At 38.2% G+C, this 19099-nt stretch overlaps 1 protein-coding gene across 1 annotated transcript in view; it reads right to left on the reverse strand.

The window, feature by feature from the left end:
• Window positions 1-3601: 3601 nt before the first annotated feature.
• The window catches only part of vasna (vasorin a), a 33058-nt gene continuing 17560 nt past the window's right edge, over window positions 3602-19099 (reverse strand). The window contains exon 2 of the mRNA XM_036214369.1: window positions 3602-8858. Coding sequence (XP_036070262.1) covers window positions 6727-8858 — 2132 coding nt within the window. The 3' untranslated portion in view covers window positions 3602-6726. The remainder of the gene's footprint in view (window positions 8859-19099) is intronic.

Consider the following 19099-nt stretch of genomic DNA (forward strand, 5'->3'; position numbering starts at 1 on the left):
TTAAAAGCAACAAACATTGAGGTAATGAAGGAAGACTGAAAGTAATAGAAGACGACAAGGAGAGGAGGGATGAAATGGCCAGATTCTCCACTCTTTCCTTTAACAGCGAGCATAAAGATGCTGGTCATGGCCCGTTTCTGGCTGAGGTCAAATGCCACCTGTTCAGGAGGTTAAAGGTCAAAAGGAAACAAGCTCTGCAGAAATAAACTTAAAGAAGTTGTCTGAGCTGTACAGGTAAAATAAAATCACTTTCTGGAAAAAACAAACACCTGGAAAAACAATTTTAGTGCGCAAGATGATCTGTGAGTGAGCAATATGAGGAGTAAAATGTACCAACTCTGCTGTGTAATTCTTACATCATCTTAAAAGCTCAGATTTCACCCCAAATAGTTCTTCTTCTGAAGAGGAGAGGTAAACTGCACATTTTTAAAGCTTTAAAGCAGCCCTGCTACCATAAGAATTGTGTTGCACACATGAAATGAACAGAAAAATAAGTCATGAAAGTGAAAAATCATGGGTCTCTGAAAGTGTTTGGGGCCCAAATGTGGAGACGGGCCGTAGTTTGAGGACCCCTGGTTTATAGTATACCTGCAATACTTATACTCAAGAATGTTTAAAATATTAACTTCAGTTGTACTTCTTTTTGCTGAGCTAATAACTTTTATAAACATGTTCTTAAGTAAATGTGATCAGTAGTTTAGTTATAAATGAACTTAGTTTGAGTTACCCATATCCTTTCTTTGAACACTATTTGGAAAAACTAACAATCAAGAAAAACAAGCAATTAACAAGCCTGACATGTTGGACCTTTTTCTTTTGAAATTAGCTTTCAGTTTGAATACAACAGAGTTTCACCGTTTTTTAATCATAAACCTGATTAACCTGAATTTTAGGTGATAATGAGCATTCAGTGTGCTCATGACTGGAGCTAAGTTTATACTGCAGATGAGATGTTTCCTTTCTTGTTTGCTTGTTTTGTATGTCGCATGAAAATTTGTGAAACTAATACATTTTTTTGGTTTAACGCATATCCTCTGATATTCTTTGGTACCAACAATGCAGTGTCTGTGGTGCTGAAGACTTCCCCTTGTTCTCCTCAATCAACCGCGACCAGTTATGCGAGACAACTTGTGACTTTAATGTCATAACTCAAAAGTGTCTTTGTTGACTTTTTGAACAGTGACCGTTCTTAAATAGCATTTAAAAGGATGTCCAGTGGAAAGTGTGTCTGTTTTCATACATGAACTTATGCCCCCAAGCTTCATCTGAAATCTCCCTCTGCATCTGGGTTCTACACTGATAACACGCATGAACAGTCTATGCTAATGCAGCGTTTATGCTTTAGTTTTTTACACTTAATATGCATGTCAGCAATCACGTGGTTGAAAGGCGCACATGCCCCAGTGTCTAGTGTAAGTCCTGCCTGTTATGATTTGCAGTGAAGAACTCAAAAGCTTTCAATCCCATTTAATCCCCGTTCTATGCGCTCATGTCAATTTCAATCCGGGCATAACCTGGCCGAGCTCTCCAAATCTTTTGTTGTGCCTCAAAAACAGCCAGAGGCCAATCAGCTCCCATGTGCTACTGCAGGGTCTCAAAGAACACAGGTTACACCTGCAGCACCTGTATTCACCCTCTAATACTGTTTACTTCTGCTCAAGAACGGTCTTATTCCAAAGGTGTCTTGAAGTTAGGAGGATGGCATATTTGTGCTTTGCAATCCATTGACCTTATATCATCCTCTCTGCCACCAAAGTAAGCCTTTTGTTTGTACATAAGCCCAAATAAATATATTTTAATTGAAAAATGTTATAAAATAAGCTAAATTAAAAGAAGAAAATATATGACACTTAGTCAAATATCTGCTATATAACATGTGGAGTGCCACAAGGGTCTGTCGTAGAACCAAAGTAATTTAATGTGTATATAAATGACATTGTTGGTGGATCTGATGGTTAAAAGGTGTCTTGTTTTCCAACAATACATCCACCCATCTGCTTCCGCTCTTCTGGACAGGAATCTAAAAGATGGCCAGACTTCCCTCTCCCCGGTCACTTCCTCCAGCCCCCCTGGGGAGACCCAGAGGCGTTCCCAGGCCAGTCGAGAGACGCAGTCTCTCCAACGTTTCCTGGGTCCTCCGTCCAGTGGGACATTTTTTTCACATAAGTAATAATGACACATGGAAGCAGCAATCCAAGTAGAGCTGAAAAGAATGAAACAATGATTTGATGTAAATAAATTATCACTAAACTGCAAAAAGGAAAAATAATCCTTCATGATATTTAGCAACAAACCTGAATTTGTTGAAGATTTTTTTTACACTAAGAATCATTGTGATAATTTGAGTCTTATTTTGTTTTTACTGTATCTTTACTGTCATGTTTACTATTATTTTTGTCAAACATCTTGAACTGCTTTTAATGCAACTTCATTGACAAGAGTTTCAAAAATAAAAAGTTTAACATGCTCAAGTTTTTAGAACAAAGCACAGCTGTTCCCAGAAAAGACTGCTGTAACTTGTTGTTCAGGTGACTTTTTTACATCCCTCACATAAAAGCATTTTTACTACATTTGTTCAATAATTTTTACACAAATATGTAGCTAAAGAACCTCAAAAGTTAATTTACGGAAGAGGATTAGGGCCATGGGAAAAAAAAGGCCATGGAAAATTCTGACTTTAATCTCAGAATTCTGAGAAAAAAAGTTTTTTTTTTCTTCCATGGCCCTAATCCTCTTCCGTATGTATTTAACTAACACAACCACTTATTGAAAAATATTGTAAACTGCAAACTGAAGTGGAAACATAAAAATGGCTTAAACCTGTAAAACTAATGTTTTGTTTTTTGTTATTTGTTTAATCACAATTCTTAATTGAGCCCAGTAATGAGAATTTTAAACTGATCTGCTTTTTTGCTTTATTTCAAGAATCGTTATAGTGTCACAATTAAGATTAAGTAATTTAATATTTTAGTTAAAGACACACTCCAATAAAAAATGTTTTTTGGAATTTTTGAATATTTTTTTTATATATTTTGATGGCGGACACATAATATATTTTATGCTTAAAATTTTGTTCTTGAGTATTTCTTTATTCAAATTTTTGTGAATCAGGAGCAGATGAAAGCTGTGACGTAGAAACTGATTTGCAAATAGATCAAAAGATGATTGGACAAGGACTGTAAAGTATGAGAGAAAGCAACAACAATGTTTTAGTTATCTAAACTGGTTAGGTTTAATGGACCTTGAGGTAAACCTAAAGACAAAACAATTCAGTAGAAGAGATTATTCCATTTACAAAGACAGCAACTTCTTAGAAACAGTTGAAGACGCAGAGGAAAGACACATGTCTCATGAGGTTCTGAGGTCTTTCTTTGTTTCCAAAGGTAGAACCTGATCCAGAAAGGTCAAGTAATGCACGACGGAAACATAATAGGAATAGATGCTCTCACAGTGAGAGACAAGTTGGTCTGAGTCTTAAATTAAAAGGTCTACCAGGATTATTTCTTTTAACAAAACCATCTCTAGGGTATTGACAAAGTTTAAACTGTGCATTACTGCAGTATTAAACATATTAAGCGTATCAAAGAAAAAAAACTACACATCTGTTATCAGTAAGAAATTTTAATACTGTTCATTTCCCAACATTGTCTTCTTGCAAAAAATAATAATAAAAATACTCAAAAGATTATTTAAAAATAAGACACACATTAGGATAAAAGACATGCCATGATTAAAAATATAAAAAGTCCTGCCATTGTCACTGCAGAGTTTCCAGTTACAGATATGCTGGATTAATCATGTGAACTCCTGTGGTTGTGTCAGAAAGATTTTAATACAATCTCAATGGAGAACATAGCTATAGAATGCACGTGTACAATTCCTAAAAGGTTGGGACTTTTTTTTTTTAAACAAAAATAACTAGAAAATTTAAAAATCACATGAATTAAGATTTTCTTTGCAGCTGAGGATGGATAACAAAGATGTTTTAACTAGAAAATGGTCAACTTTTATCCACAAGTTAAGCTCTTTCTAATTTTGATGGAAAAAGAATTGGGCCAAAGTCAACAAATGGTTTAAATAACCATCTTTTTTAATACAATTTTAAATCTGATTAATCAAATGAGAAATGTTTAGAGGTGAAAGAAAAGATGGGAGGAACCATTTTGATCTGTAAACAAGTGCCTGAAAATGTTGTGGAATACTTAAAATACTCCTCAACATAAACTCCATCATCTACGTTGCAATATGCTTAATTACTTAAAATTTCAAAGAAACTGGAGAAATCCCTGTGTGTAGGGAATGAGGCTGAAGACCTGTGTTGGGTGTTTATGGTATTTGGGCCCTCAGCTGGAACAGCAACTGTCATCTGCAATCGAACTGAGAGGAAAAGTCTTCTATGCAAATGTTAAATAGGAATAGTTTCAAATTCAATTGAATTGGTCTCTCAATGAAAACATTACTAATATTTATTATGTACTGCTGGACATAAAAATATTGCAGTTGATTTTAGTTCCTACATAGTGTTAACAGCTAAAAACATCCCAACTTTTATGGAATTTGGACCACATAAACAGACATACGTACAGAAAGAATATCAGAAAACACCTGGATTGTGTCCAAATTCCCCCACTACTTAGGGCACCATGTCCACATCTACCGATCCAAAATCCAGCGCCTTCAAAATTTTCCAGAAATTTCCACAAAAAACTAGTGAGCATCGGTGCTCAACAGACTGGCAAATATTGACCACAATGCATTGCGTTTGAGCAATTTCTGACTAGAAAAAAATGAATTTAAATGTATTTTTTTTATTTAGTTTTCACCTTCAAAACACAGTGGATTCATAAATAGTCTTTGTAAAATATTTGTGTTTATTAGATGTCAAGTTTTCTGTTTGAGCATGTGTCCAAGTTACGTTAACATCAAGGGCACTAGATGGTCTACAGTGTACAGTATTTTGGGGTTGCAGCATAGTGAGGGAATTCAGACATATCACTAGTTGTGTAATCTTTCAGCTAGTCAGAATCTTTTCTCTCTAAAACGCCACAAAACAGATTAAAAAGTATTCTAGTTTGATCAAATTGAGGGAAGTATGGGTGAATGCATCAAAAATATGAATCAAACACAATCAAACATAAAAGACCATTACACCTGGAGACATAAAAAAGAACCCCCAGGGAGAATTCATCAAACAGCTGCATTTAGCCTGCTTGTTTCACAGTCTGGTTAACAGTTAACAAACAAAACCGTCTCCAAGCTCACAGTTACTAACCACTGTTAGACCAGAACACAAATGTTGGTAAAAGTGAACCAAAAAGAGACTTCCAGAACAAAAAGCTACTGCAGAGTTAACAAGAGGAAACGGATATGGTCCATTGACTAGACTATCTTTGAACTCCCTTTCTGTTTTCACCAAACACTTGCTGTTTCAAAGGAGTGAGCTCTGCAACCAAAAAGCCTTTGAACCAACTTTTAACAGTTTTATTAATCATAAAAAGTCTGACAGATTTAATGGCCATGACGTAATGAAGCATTGGCAGGCCTGGCAATGAAAATAAAGTGTCTGACAGTTACATTCACTTGGTGAGATCCATAGCTATATACAAATATATGCATTCTGCTTCATTTGCAGCTTTGACTGACTTACATTAAAATTCATTAGAACTGATTTGCAAGAAACTATGGTGTTATTTAATTCTGCTTTGAGCAACATTAGTTTTTTATGTTAGTTTTTCAGGCTTAAATACAGAAATGGTAACAGAATTAATGCTGGTAAAAGCAGTTTTTGAACAGTTATTGTATCAGCTCACAACAAAAGCTATACTGAAATAGATAAAAAAACACAAAAAATACAAAAGTATACAACACAATTATGCCAACTACTAAAACAGCTTTTTTTGTCCATGTACAAGGCTATTCTTATATACCCTTTTCACAGCAAATGTAATTCCAAATGACTCAAATTCCGACGTGAAGAGCCTTAGTTCGTTTGTTGACATGGAAGAGTTCAAACCAGTTCAGGAAACTTCAAAGTGTGCCTCATAATATATGACATCAACTTTGAGTCAACAAACATAAACATCCGTTTCTTGTGGAAATTGCTTTGTGGCACATTTGGGAGTAAATGAATATTTCAGTGCAAGTTCTTTTCATGATCCTCTGTGTATTTGTTGTTGATTGAAAATCCATTTTAAAACCTGGAAGAGTGATTGTTCGTGATATTTTCTATGGATTATTTGAGCCCCAGTGAGTTCTCCAGTTCTGGGCCCAAATATCCAAAGTCTCCCAAATCCAGCAACAGGATTACAGTTCTTTTACATTTTTTTCCAAAAAAAAACAAAGCATAAAAAAGCATTATACATTTGAGTCAATGAAAGACAGATTATTCATATTCTCCCCAATTCTAAGATGACATGATTGCACTTTAGTTCCATGGTTGAGTTCTTCGATAATCCAAGTCTCACAAAGTTTAGCCAGTTCTTCTCATTTTTCAAAAGTGGTTGAGCGGATTTCCACTGTGCTGTAGCTGCTAATGCAACTTTTATTGTCTTTTAAGGAGATCATGCAACCCGTTCTGTAATCTTGCCTTTAACAGAGGAAAGTAAGTGCCCTTTCTCCACCTGTGAACATCTAATGTACCTCTGAAGACTACAAAACCACTAAAATCTCCTTCAGGATCTGGAGCTCCCAGTGGGATCTTTAATAAAAAAACAAACTGTACAACCATTAGAAATATGACGGTTTTAGAGATGGTAGATTGTTATTTGATTGACAGTGTCCTTGGATTAAGGGTGCTTCATAGTCTAAATTGCCATTTTGCAACTGCGGGCACTGAGGAGGCTGGCAAAAATCTGCATCTGGCTGCTTGAGGGGTAGTTTGCCATTTACCCCATTTTCCAGGCAAACTTTTATACCCTCCAAGTCCATGGGATCAGGTTCAGGAGTGCCAAGCTCTTGCTCTAATCCTGCCCTTGCTTGATGTCTCTTTCGGAGGGAGACTATCGTCCCAATCACCACAGCTAGCCCTAAAACCAGAGCAGCTACCGATGAGATAAGAGTGGATGTCCAAGAAGCCTTTTCTTTCAACAGTGGCTCTGGGGAGGCCATCAGGATGTCCTCCGTGCGAGCCTCTGTGCATGACCCCAATTCTACAGAGCTATTTCCCCTTGAACTGGGTTTCTCACCAAGCGGACTGGCGCAAACAGAGTAGGTGCAATTGGGTCTTAATCCCCGCAAAGTATATTCGGGGTATGAAGTCGGTAAGCTCAATACTATAGGGCGGCGGTCAGGTCCTGAAAGGTTTCGGTAGGTTAACTTGATGCCACGGATGTGTGGTTGTGTTTCAATGAAGCGGTGAAAATCAAGAAGGATCGATGTGGAGGTGACCTGCCGTGAAATGATGACATCCACTTTATCAGGCACTACAGGGACAGCTTCAGAAACTTCTGCTGGTGAAGGCTGTGGCTCGTTGGCTTCGTTCAAGTTTTCGCAATAGAGGCCCAATGCTCCCGAGGGACACAAACAGCTCAGTTGGCCTTGTGAGTCAAAATTACAAGTACCCCCGTTAAGGCAGATGTTTGGAGGGCAAAAGAAATGCTTGTATTTGTCACTTGCAGAACTAGGGGAGACTGGGAATTTAAGTGGAGGAAGGTAGATGTCTGTTTTCGAGGCGATGGTTTCCTCACTAGGTGGAGGAGGTGGAGGAATAGCATTGGTACGGGTGATTTCTGGAGATGGAGTTGACATCTGGGAGACAACAGTGTTTGCAATGGGCGAGCCAAAAGATTCCGTTGTTGTTGGTGGACATCCAAAATCTTTGTGATCCAGATCTGAAAGCATTTTACCAGCATTTGCTAAAGGAAAGTGGCACCTGGTTTCATATTGCCTCCCAAGAGTGACTTCCCTCTCTTTTAGCCAGACAGGAACCCATGCTAACGGACATAAGCAGTTGAACGGGTTCTCAGCTGCTGTCAAGTACGCCAACTTTGGGAAAGTATCAAAAAATCCCTCAGAAAATCCCTGGAGATTAAGACCACTGAGATCCAGCTCTTGAAGTCCAGTCAGTTTTAACAAATCAGTCTGCTTAAACTCCAGCAGCGGGTTGGCAGCCAGGTTTAGTTTTATCAGTCCTTTGAGGGAGTCCAACTTTAGCGCCTTGGGTACTTCTTGCAGCTTGTTTAGTGACAAATCCAGTTCATGGAGGTTTCTCAGTGAGGCTATAAGTTCTTCGTCCAAAGTGGTAAGCCCTAAAGATGACACTTTGAGGGCTTCTAGGTGTGGAGTCTGGAGGTCTGAAGGTCCCAGGTTTGGGATGTTATTGTTGCTGAGATCTAGAAGAAGAAGCTTTGGGAAATCCATGTGAGGCAGGGATGTGAGCCGGTTTCCTTGCAGCTTGAGTTCCAGCAGCATCTCCAAATCTTCAAAAGCATCCATATGAATGCTCTGGATGTTATTGGCAGAGAGATACAGCCTCTCCAACTGGACCAGGCCAGAGAAACTGTCTTTGGAAATGTGCGTAATTTGGTTAGAGGACAGATCTAAGTTCTTCAGTTTTGACAGCATCTCAAATGCCCCATCAGGAATTTCTGCCAGCTCATTTTGACTTAGATCTAGCAGCTCCAGCTCAACCAGGCCTTTGAAGTCTTCCTTGGAAACTGTGGCAATGCCGTTCTGGAAAATGTAGAGCTTCTGGGTTGTAATGGGGACACGGGGCACTGTGCTTGAGTGTCGTTGAATGCAGAATATGGAAACCCCATTTTCACATGTACAATCCTCAGGACAGTTCCAGGAAAATGCCACTGCAGGCAAGAGGCATAGCAGGAAGTAGAGCAGCATGATGATGATGACAGCCCTCAACTCTGAAAAACACAAAAAAGCGATAAAAGACTTGTGTTAATTAAAATTAGTTTACTAACTGGATAGTATATAAAAAGTATAAAAAGCGAAAAACTGTGTTTTCAAATCATGATTTTCAATGTCTATCATTCTAAAATAAAAAGTCAGAACACGTATTTCATTTAGAATGAGAAAACGTTTTCAGTCAAGAAAATCATATTAATACACAATAATATTCTATATTATTGTACTATAGAATTAAAATTCTGGCAGTATTCACCAAAAAATAAGGCTCTGAATGTGATTTTTCAAGCATAAAAATATGAAAGTACTGATTTTTTTTAGTCCTTGTATTCAATCCCAATATACCTTTTCTAAGTATAGTTTTTATCTTTATTTCTTGTTCTATCTGCCCTCCCCTCCTTTCCCTTGGAAGGTTGACTTTTGCACTCATGACTTTTCCATGACTTCTGAGGTAGAAAATGAGGGGAAACACAATAATTTCCATGAAATTTCTACAATCTATCCTTGGCTTCTTGCCACTGTTCCCTTTTATACGCAAAGCCAAAGCATTTTTTTTTCTCCTCAAAATGAATAAGCTCAGATTCTAATGAAAAGGATGATTATATTATCCCATATAATACAGTTGACCTGTTATTGGGTGTGTTAAGCGAGAGACCTCCTTCAAAAGCTGTTGGGACACATTTAATTACATTTCCAAACAAAGCTTATGGCTTTAAACCTTTGTTGTTGACCACAAAAGTTAAGACACAAAGAATAGTTGGTGGAAATGATTATCCTCTTGAGAGGTGGAGGTACCTCATGACATGTGTCACCAACAAGAGGTAAGACGAGGTCATTTCTTTTACACTTTGACAGATTGCATGGTGCTGTGCTCATATATTAAGACAATTGCAAAGGCTAAAAGTTACCAAACCACATTGTCACATTAACCAAGAGAAAAAGCGTGTATTATTACTGCTACTATCAGACATTAGGTTCCAGACGGAAACAAAACAAAGAAACACAAAAGAAAAGTCCACATGCTGACAACTTGCAGAGCCTGCTGCTTCAGTGACTAATGTTAGAATGGGAGTTATGAATGCCTCAGTTTTGTTTCTGTTTTCTGGAATCCAGAACTTTTTCAGCGTGAGTTCAGTTAATGTTTTCAGAAAGAAAAAGCTGCTTGACCTTTAAGGGTAATGCTGATGCAAAGACAAATGTATAGATTTCTAAATAAATAAGAAAGGAGTGGTAATTCTGGATTAAAAAAAAAAAAAGGAGAGTGCAAAACCAGAAATGAGCTTATATATAGCACAGAAGGAGATCATGAGTGGGTGTGTCCATCCTGGTGTACTATCAATCAAATCTTTAACGCCTATTCATTTCCTGGAGTCCTGCCGGCCCAAATCTTTGCCGTTTGTCATCAGAAAAGAGAAGCTTCAAGTTGGTAAGCAGGAGTCTGACATTAGAGACCTGCTCCAAGGAAAGTCATGTTTTTGGTGTTTTTAATGTTGCATTTTTCTAATACTGGAGGACATATATAACAAAGTAATGCTAAAAATTGCATTTCTGAGTATTTCCTTATTCAAGTTGTTGTGACTTAGGAGAAGACAAACAATTCTGTTTGGAAAAGAGTGTATTTGTGATGTAGAATATACACTGGGGAGGCCAGGAGCCTCATGCATAAAACATTTCTGATGCGTCCACTTTTGGACGACTAGATCCATGTGCATTTTTATTCTCCTTATCCAAGCTGGCATCTGGCTCAAAACGGGTAATGTTAGATTGAGGGAGTGAGTGAGTTTTTTTAATTTTGGCTAAAATGGCATAATCATAATTCAAAGAGCACTAGGAATGCTTTTAAAATCGATCAAAAGATGATTGGATAGACTTTATAGTTGACAGTTTTAAAGTAAACAGAGTATTGTGTGTCATGTACAATAGCACAAGACAATGGAGTAGTTAAAAGGGAAAAAGTTTAGTTTATGTCTGAAAACACCGCGCATTGTCATAATCAAAATGTGACATATCAAACAAATCCATGTATTCAATCATGAACCCATGAAAAGTTCCTCAGAGATCGGACTTCTGAGGCTTACAGAGAGCACCCTGATATTGACCAAATATAAAGCATGTTTGGCATTTTGAAAGAGGAGTTGTCAAGAGATGGGGTCACGTGGAGGAGGATTCAGGAAGATCAAAGAGTCAGATTGCATTTTGTGAAGGCCATGTTCACAGAGATCTGCTTAGACTTGAGTAGATTTTGGGTGAACGCTGGTAGAAATCCCTATGGTCTTCTTGTGTAGCAAATAAATGGAGAGGAAAACACAAATATCTTAAACTAAATGAGCCAAACTAGTCAATGAACTGTGATTTCTTTGTATAAAATCTGGTCAAAGACATTGCGTAACTCTCTTTCATCGAACTCTAAAATGAAAATATAAAGAATTGCCTCATCTGAGCCAGGCTTGTCAATGGGTGTGACTGTCAGTGAATGGAAAAAAGATCCACAAATGATGCTGTCATTTTCAGAGAATCAAATCGGAGCTTGCTGAAAAACTCTAAGGTCGTTGTAATTTAAAATTCGGTCAACGATCGCGCTTATCAATGATATTCTCCATGTGATTCCTCGTAAAACTAAACAGGCACCCCATTTCTTTTTTAAGTGAGCTTCTATCTTGAAGCTAAAAGGTTCAAGTTGGAAGGGTACTGCATGTGTGAATCACTCAGTTCAGTTCAAAATGAGATCTAAATGCAGATTCTCTTTTTGCTTTTTAAATAAACATATATTTAACCTAGCCTGTTAAAACTTTAAATAGTTTATTATAGTTTTTTTGTACAGGCAACAACTCTGACACATGTTGTTTTTTGTTTGTCTATGCAGACATTTAACCCAACCTGTGTTATAAATAATTTTTGAAGGATTCCAGCGAGACTAAAAATGTAGAAATAGTCAAAAATAAATTTTCAGAGCTGTCTCTTCTACCTTCCTGGCCCTCCTTTGTTGTTTAGAAAGAAGCGAATGCCTGAATCCTGCAGCCAAGAATCTGCCACGAGTGTTGCTAACCGCAGTCATCAAAACATGGGGTGCACTTAACACTCTGTGAGGAGTCAGCACTGCATTACACTGAAATAGCTGCAAAACAAGTTCAATTTGCTCTCTTAATCCACAGTGACAGTTTTCTGCAGCCCTGCTGAGGGTTCTCAGCACTGTACATCCACTGCTGCTGATATAAGATACGGGCAAAGGATCACAGAGAGTTAGCACTGTCAGGATGACATGAAGCTGGTCAACACACACCAACAACCTGCACACACGTCCACACAGCTGTGTGGTCACACACATTCCTCACACCAGCACACGCAAACAGAGTCTACAACACAGCTGGATCCTGTTACCCACAATACACTGCAGCCATCCCTCACTGTGAGACAGAATGAGAGGCCCACATAAACCTCTGTCCTCCCCTGTGATAAGAGAAAGGTAGCAGTATAGGAGAGAGGGGCAACAGAAGGGGGAGTGTTGGAGGTGAAGCTAGGGGGGGTAGAAAAGAGTGAGAGATGAAGGAGGAATTTATTGTTTTAATAGCTCCATGTGCATGACAGAAAGCAGGTTTAACACTGTTGCTCAAACTCTCAAAGTAATTGAAATACTTATAAGAAATGATCTAAGAATATCTCTAATAAATGCCATTCTTTTGGAATAAACGCTTGGGCTACTATTAGAAGATATACGGTACTCATAGTTAAAAGAACATTGGTGACGCTTTTACAACAGATCAAAAGTAGGTGGGACTAAAAAACTAACTTACATTTTTAAAGCTCCATTAGTTGTCACACAAGTAAGTGTTGGAAATTTGTAAACTGCACTTGCAGTTGCGCTTTGGAAGCATTAGGAGGGCATAGGGCCACCTTCTTAATTGCCTTTCAATCAACCGTGTATTTGAACCCCCGAAATCTCAGTTTTTGGATGAAAACTCTGCCAGTAGCCCCCTAAGCTCGTCTTTGTTTCACAGTACACAACAGGTCAGCTGCTTTTGTTCAACTTCAATTTGCAGTCGTTTATGATCGTGACATGATAAACTCCTTGTTTACAGAGACCTTTCAAATTTACAAACTTCCTAGAGTGGATTATTGCCACTCGTCAGGCTGCAGGGTGATGTTTACTCCTCGAGAATTTCTCATTTTCAGTTCTGTAACCACATTTTCAATCAACAAAGCTTTATTGTCATACAGTAGTGTTGCAAAGTGAAATAGCGTTTCATGAGAACATAAGAGTGAAGTTAAGAACAATAGAATACAATTCTGATAAAACACAAATATATGAAGGAATAAAAGGTAAATAAATAAAAAGCAACCCCACTACACCTAACTCTCCTGACCCCCGACTACCTCCCATCTTCACTTCTAACTCCACACAAACTTATCCCCATACTTCCAAAAAAAGAGATTTGCCAAAAAAATCAACAAGTCCATACATAAATGTCCAATAGAAACAAGATTCTTGTGGTAAAAAGCTGTTGGTGAGTCTGAAGGTTATGACCAATTCTTCAGAAAAGTCTTTGCTAAACCAGCAAAGCACTAACACCAACTATGAACTAACACTGGTTCTTCTTTGGACAGAAAACCCTTTTAGTGCTCCCAAACTCCTGTGTGTCTGTGTACCACACCGCAGTGTGTGCACAACTGTAGAAACAAGTGTGTGCAAGGCTTTTACATTATGTTGCTCATGAACAAACACAAGGTTTAAATCAATCCTAATAGTTGGCAGATGCAATAACTCCTTCAATTCATGCTTTTAAAGTAATTTACCAAATGTGTATCCAGTTGTTGGGATTAATGTTTGGAAGCTTTTTGCGCAAAATGTTAAAATCGAAAAGTTTTTAGAGGCACAAGTTAATGTTGCTCAAAATTCATTATAATTTAGGCCTTCACCTTTACTATTCACTTGCATGTGTGATGCAAAGTTGTCAGTTTGATGTCTTTATACTTTTGCGATTGGCCTCAAATGGGCTCAGCTTTAGTATCCGATGCACATTATTAAAACACAATACCTTTCAGCGTTTGTTGTTTGTGAATGTCTGTGGCTGAGTTTACTCACTGCACTTTTACAAGTGGTAAAGATTATGTGTAAGACATTTCAAGTTCTGGTCCGTGTGGTGTTGTTAAACCCTTCTGCTGTTGTGTAACAGCTTGTTTCATCTTGTTCTTAGTCAGTTCAAGAAAACGGGTTCTAAGTGTTGCTCAGTCTTATAGAGATTTAAACAGCTAAGATTGTTTTGTATGTGCAATAAGTGTTGAAGTGCAAGTGTATGACCGTAAAGGCCAACCCAGATTAGTGGTGTCTGATACGCATGCAGACATTATCTATGATAAAACGAACAACTGTGGCAAATTGATTATTCTGATATCAAAAACACTTCCTTTCGTTGGATAAACACTGTCATATTATCACACCTTTAGCTCACTTTAAACCTGCTTTAGTTTTTTTAAATATGAATATTTGTTTTGTTTTTCTGCCAATTAAATGACTTTGGGTGCCTTCTGAAGGTCTTTTTTTTTACTTTTCTTGCTGATTTACCAAAAAAAAAAAATTATGTTATCGGTGATCTACAAACTTTACAGCCTGTAAGTATTTACGTATTTTACTGTTAATAAAAAGCAGCAGATGCTGACATCTACCCCTCGCATTTTAGAAAGACCTGAAAAAAACAGGAACTACGTTTGTGTGGACACAAGTATCGGAATAAAAATGGATAAACATCCATTTGCTATACTCTGACCTGGTCAGGCTCATTCAGATTAAAATTTCCTTCCGATTGACAATTATTTTTGTGATATTGGGCTTTATAAATAAAATTGAATTAAATCTTTCAACACACCTGATTAAAAAGACAGTCTTTCCTGTCAGGTCTTTGCATTTAAATGATGAGGGAAATTCCTAAAGCATGTAGAGAGCATTCAGGTTGTGAAAATTTCAAGTATTTCCTCTCAAAAACATTCTTTTTAAAAATAAAAAAATGAAATATATACAAAATGACAGCATGTTTTATTGAAGGACAAGTTAAGCATAAGAACATGTCTTGATACTCCAGTGGAAAATGACAGTTGACAAGTAGACAAAAAAGAAGTAGAAACGCTTGTGCTTTTCCAGCAGGAGTTCACCAAACTGGTTATGTTTACGTGAGGATCGTTTTCCTCCCCGCCCCCCTAATTAGGGGAAGCTTTTGTCGATAGCGGTGAAGTGATAACAAAATAATAAATACCTGGATTAACTTAGTATGAATGTGTGCTGCAAGAAAAACAGCGCGATGAATCTGAAGCTTGTCTGTCCTGTGTTGTTACACGTCATTGCCTCCAAGCCTTTCCTGTCTGTCAGCAGCTTGAAATAAGCCTTCCACCTGCAGTTAGCTTCACGCAGGTGTGCCAGCAGGCAACAGGCAGCCATCAATGTCCTGCCTTCATGTCTTATTAACACAATGACAAATTTGTTCAATCTTTCAAAGATAAAACCTTTTTTCATTATTTCTTGTTTTTTTCCCTCCCATGTGCAAACGTTTTAATTTTTCCTTATATGAGTTAAACACATTATGCTGAGTTTTTACCTTGTGGACTTGAAGCAACTGATTCTGTTGTTAGTTTTCTATTCATCGCCCATCAACTCAAGATTTTACTTAGCTAATTATGTTTACAGTTTTAGCAAGCTTTCAGAAAAAATTGTTAAGATTTAGTTTTATAAATCCTGTCTTTTTATGTATTTTACATATTTTGGACAGGTGGCATCCATTCACCTAAGACTGCAGTTATATTGATCTAATTCAAGCAGATTTCAAAAATGCTGATTTAAAATGTCTTACAGCTAGAATCTAAAAACGTTGCAGTGAGTTCCACGCACATGCACACCTTTGTATATGGATATTACTCCACAGTCTTAACAACAGTCGGGGGAATAATGTATAGAATGATAAATTGGCTTCTATGCAGGTTTAAATGTACTGAAGTATTTGTTTCTGGGGTGGCCGTAGTGCAACTTCTGATCAGAAATTGCAAGTTCTGCTCCAGCCCTGCATGCCCATGCATTGAAGTGTCCTTGGGCAACAAACTGAACCATCTATTGCTCCTGCTGGTTATAGCTTGACACCAATGATCATCGGTGGAGCTGCCATATATGTGGATGGGTCCATGGAACTGTGACTGTAAAGCTCTTTGGGCTTTCAAGGAAAGTAGAAAAGCACCGCATAAAAAAAAGCCTTTTGCCATTTTTACACTTGAGCATTTTTTTGCAGGAGTAATTTGAGGGTTCTGGGTTGGGTTGTTGGCTAATGGAGGGTCGGGCACGTGTGCAGCAGCATCTTAAAAGGAGAGCAGGTGTGTCTTGCAGGTCATTTGAGGCACAAACTACACTCTGATTGTCTAATTTCCTCAGGTTGTAGACATGGAGTGCATAGAGTACATTTATCACTTGAACAGCACTAAAAGAGGCCTGGTGCGTAGGTATCGGAGTGGGTTGAAAAAAAAAAATCCGTACGATGTGCCTGCGTCTCACCTATTTGCTCCCTTACTTACCCTTACGTATCGTTAAAGTGTTCACTACGACCATTTGCCCGACGCATGTCTGTAGGAGAGCATTCATGTATGAATGAACATGTTGGATCTACAGGATCACTGAGACATCTATGATCTTAGGGCGTATTCAGGATGGAAAAATGGTTTGCTCCAAACCGATTCCGCGTAATTTGGTCTGGACTGAGTCCAAAACCTTGCATTTGGTCTGTATTTAGACTGGCGTCTACCAGAAATTTCTATTCCAGACCAAAACTTGTAAACAAAACCACATGACTAAAGATCTCTTCAGTCATTGGCCAGAAGTTACGGGGGCGGGCCAAAGAAAAAAGAGAAGGATGGAGGTGCTGCGGTTAGCAAATCCTTGACAGGATCGTTAACTTATTCAAACTTGTTTGCTGATCAGTTTTGAATGTCTGTATGAAGGCCAGGTTTTAAATTTTTTATTGCCGCTTTGATACAGTGGAAACAAACTGCAAGGAAGTGCTGTGGACGCTACAGCTATGAGGTATGCTAACAAGTCTTTATGACGACCACATTTCAATGAGTTGCTGTGTCTCTTCTTTGTGGTCTTATAGCATTGTTTTTAGGAGAATTCTCTCAAGGAACTGGATCTTGGGATGACGTCACAGCAGTGGTAGCCACATGCCGCTTAAAGAGACACAGAAAAACATGTGAGAAGCATTTTAGCAGTGTTAAAACAAACGTTCTAATGAGAAAGGAGTTGGAGCTTCTTGTTTGATAGAACGACAATCATTGGTTTAAATTTGTCCTGTTGCTTCATTTCTACTTTTTTTGGTGGTCATTTTGGTTCAGTGATTCCACTCCAGGACCGCTTCGTATTCAGACTGAGGAATCTCAGAGGGAACTGAAGTTCAGTCAGGTTGGAAACGAACAGAGACCACCTCGTAGGAGCGGTCCCTGGTCACAGAACAAGGTTTACTTGCGTGTATTCAGACTGAAAATTTGTTCCAGATTATCAGGAGAAACTAACTCTGGTTCACTGTAAGCAGACCAAATGTGTCTGAATACACCCTTAAAGTTTTGTGCTAGCCACCTGCGTCCCCCGTACAGATTTCCCTATTTTTCACCTGTAGAAAACCCATATCCACCCTTAGGGGAATTGTCAGTGGCAAAGCCAATAAATACTCAAACAAAAATATATGAAACTGTATCAGAAGCTCTTAATAATTTTAGTACAGTAACATCTGCAGACTTTGTTCACAGGACTTATGTCTTTACAAAACCTACAAATATTAGGTTGTCAAAAATCACCCACAAATCTGAACACATGACAGATTTTTACAGGGAAATCAGCAACAATCAGTGGTGTTATTTGCCATTGCACATCTCCAGATTCAATTTGCCGCGTGCAAACACCACTTAGCACCATAATCACTGTTGAAACTGCTACACCTACTTAATCCCTCACATGCACACACAACAATGCATACACAGAAGCTGAAGGAGGCCTGCAAAGCTTTACCAACCGTTCATTGCAGCTGGATCATCTCATTAGCCAAGTGTGTGGATGGATTTACTGCTGAAAACTGCACAGAAAATCTCTCACAAACACACACATGCAGTTCTTACTGAATTATAATTTCAAACTGCGTTTAAATTGTAATTAAAAACTGCAAAAACAGCCAATGTTTGAGTGCAGAAAAATGTCCTTGTAAAAGACTTCTGGCATTTGAGAGGAATGAGTGTTTACTTTGTCACTTATCTATTTAGCTTGACTCCTGACAGATCCTTTAAAGTAAACACACACACACAAACACAGACGCACTCCCACGTATCCACACACTCATGCTCATTCTTGCCTCTGGAAGGAGAATCAATTAGTGCAAACTAAGCTGCATGTGTGTTTGCTTGGCTCGGTTAAGAAGCACTGACCTTGACTGGTTCATGACCCAGAAACAAAGGCTGTATTATTCCCTGGAACTGGAAATCAGATTTTTAACTGTTTGCGGTTCAGTTCAGAGCAGCACCACTCTGTCTGCTCGGTGACGTTTACAAGACCGGGCCTGTTTCGCTGACATTATTTCTGCCGTTCTGAAGCAGCTGCAGACACGTCCAATGCATCAGGGGAGGGGGACTCTGCTGAAAAGCCTTTGCAAGACGGGGAAAATATGGAACTCGTTTAAGTTTGGGCAAAGTTCATTCTGCTCTGTTGAGAGACCTGTCACTGCCAAAAAAAAGAAAAAAAAACTCCTTCCCCATAACAGAACCCTCACTGACAAGCAATGTAATAGCTCCAGTTTCAGGTTAAGAGCACAGCTCATGTTTACAATAAAGCAGCTTGAATTCAGGGCACACATGACATCATTCAAAAACACATGCCAGTCAGGAAGCTTATCTCACTAACAGGCCATTAATCATGACATAAGCTGGGTCTCACTCAGTTTGGCACATACTCTGCTATATCTGCAGTTGCAAATTGAAGAACATCAATCACAGCATCAAACATGGAGCCATTGCTGAATCAGCCTTAATATGAGTTTGATGTTTAGATGCAAGTGTTGGAACTATAGCTGCCTTCTAATTGCAACAAGATGATTTTTAAAAAACCCTTAAAACCTAAAGTCCCGCTTCGATCATGTTTTTATCTATTTAAAAACATTCCTAGTAGTCTTTTAAAGATGGTTATGCCATTTATAGCCAAAGTCATAGAGTCTGTTGTTTTCAAGAATATAGT

The sequence above is a fragment of the Oryzias melastigma genome, linkage group LG1, assembly GCF_002922805.2.
Source record: "Oryzias melastigma strain HK-1 linkage group LG1, ASM292280v2, whole genome shotgun sequence".
NCBI classification, from domain to species: domain Eukaryota; kingdom Metazoa; phylum Chordata; class Actinopteri; order Beloniformes; family Adrianichthyidae; genus Oryzias; species Oryzias melastigma.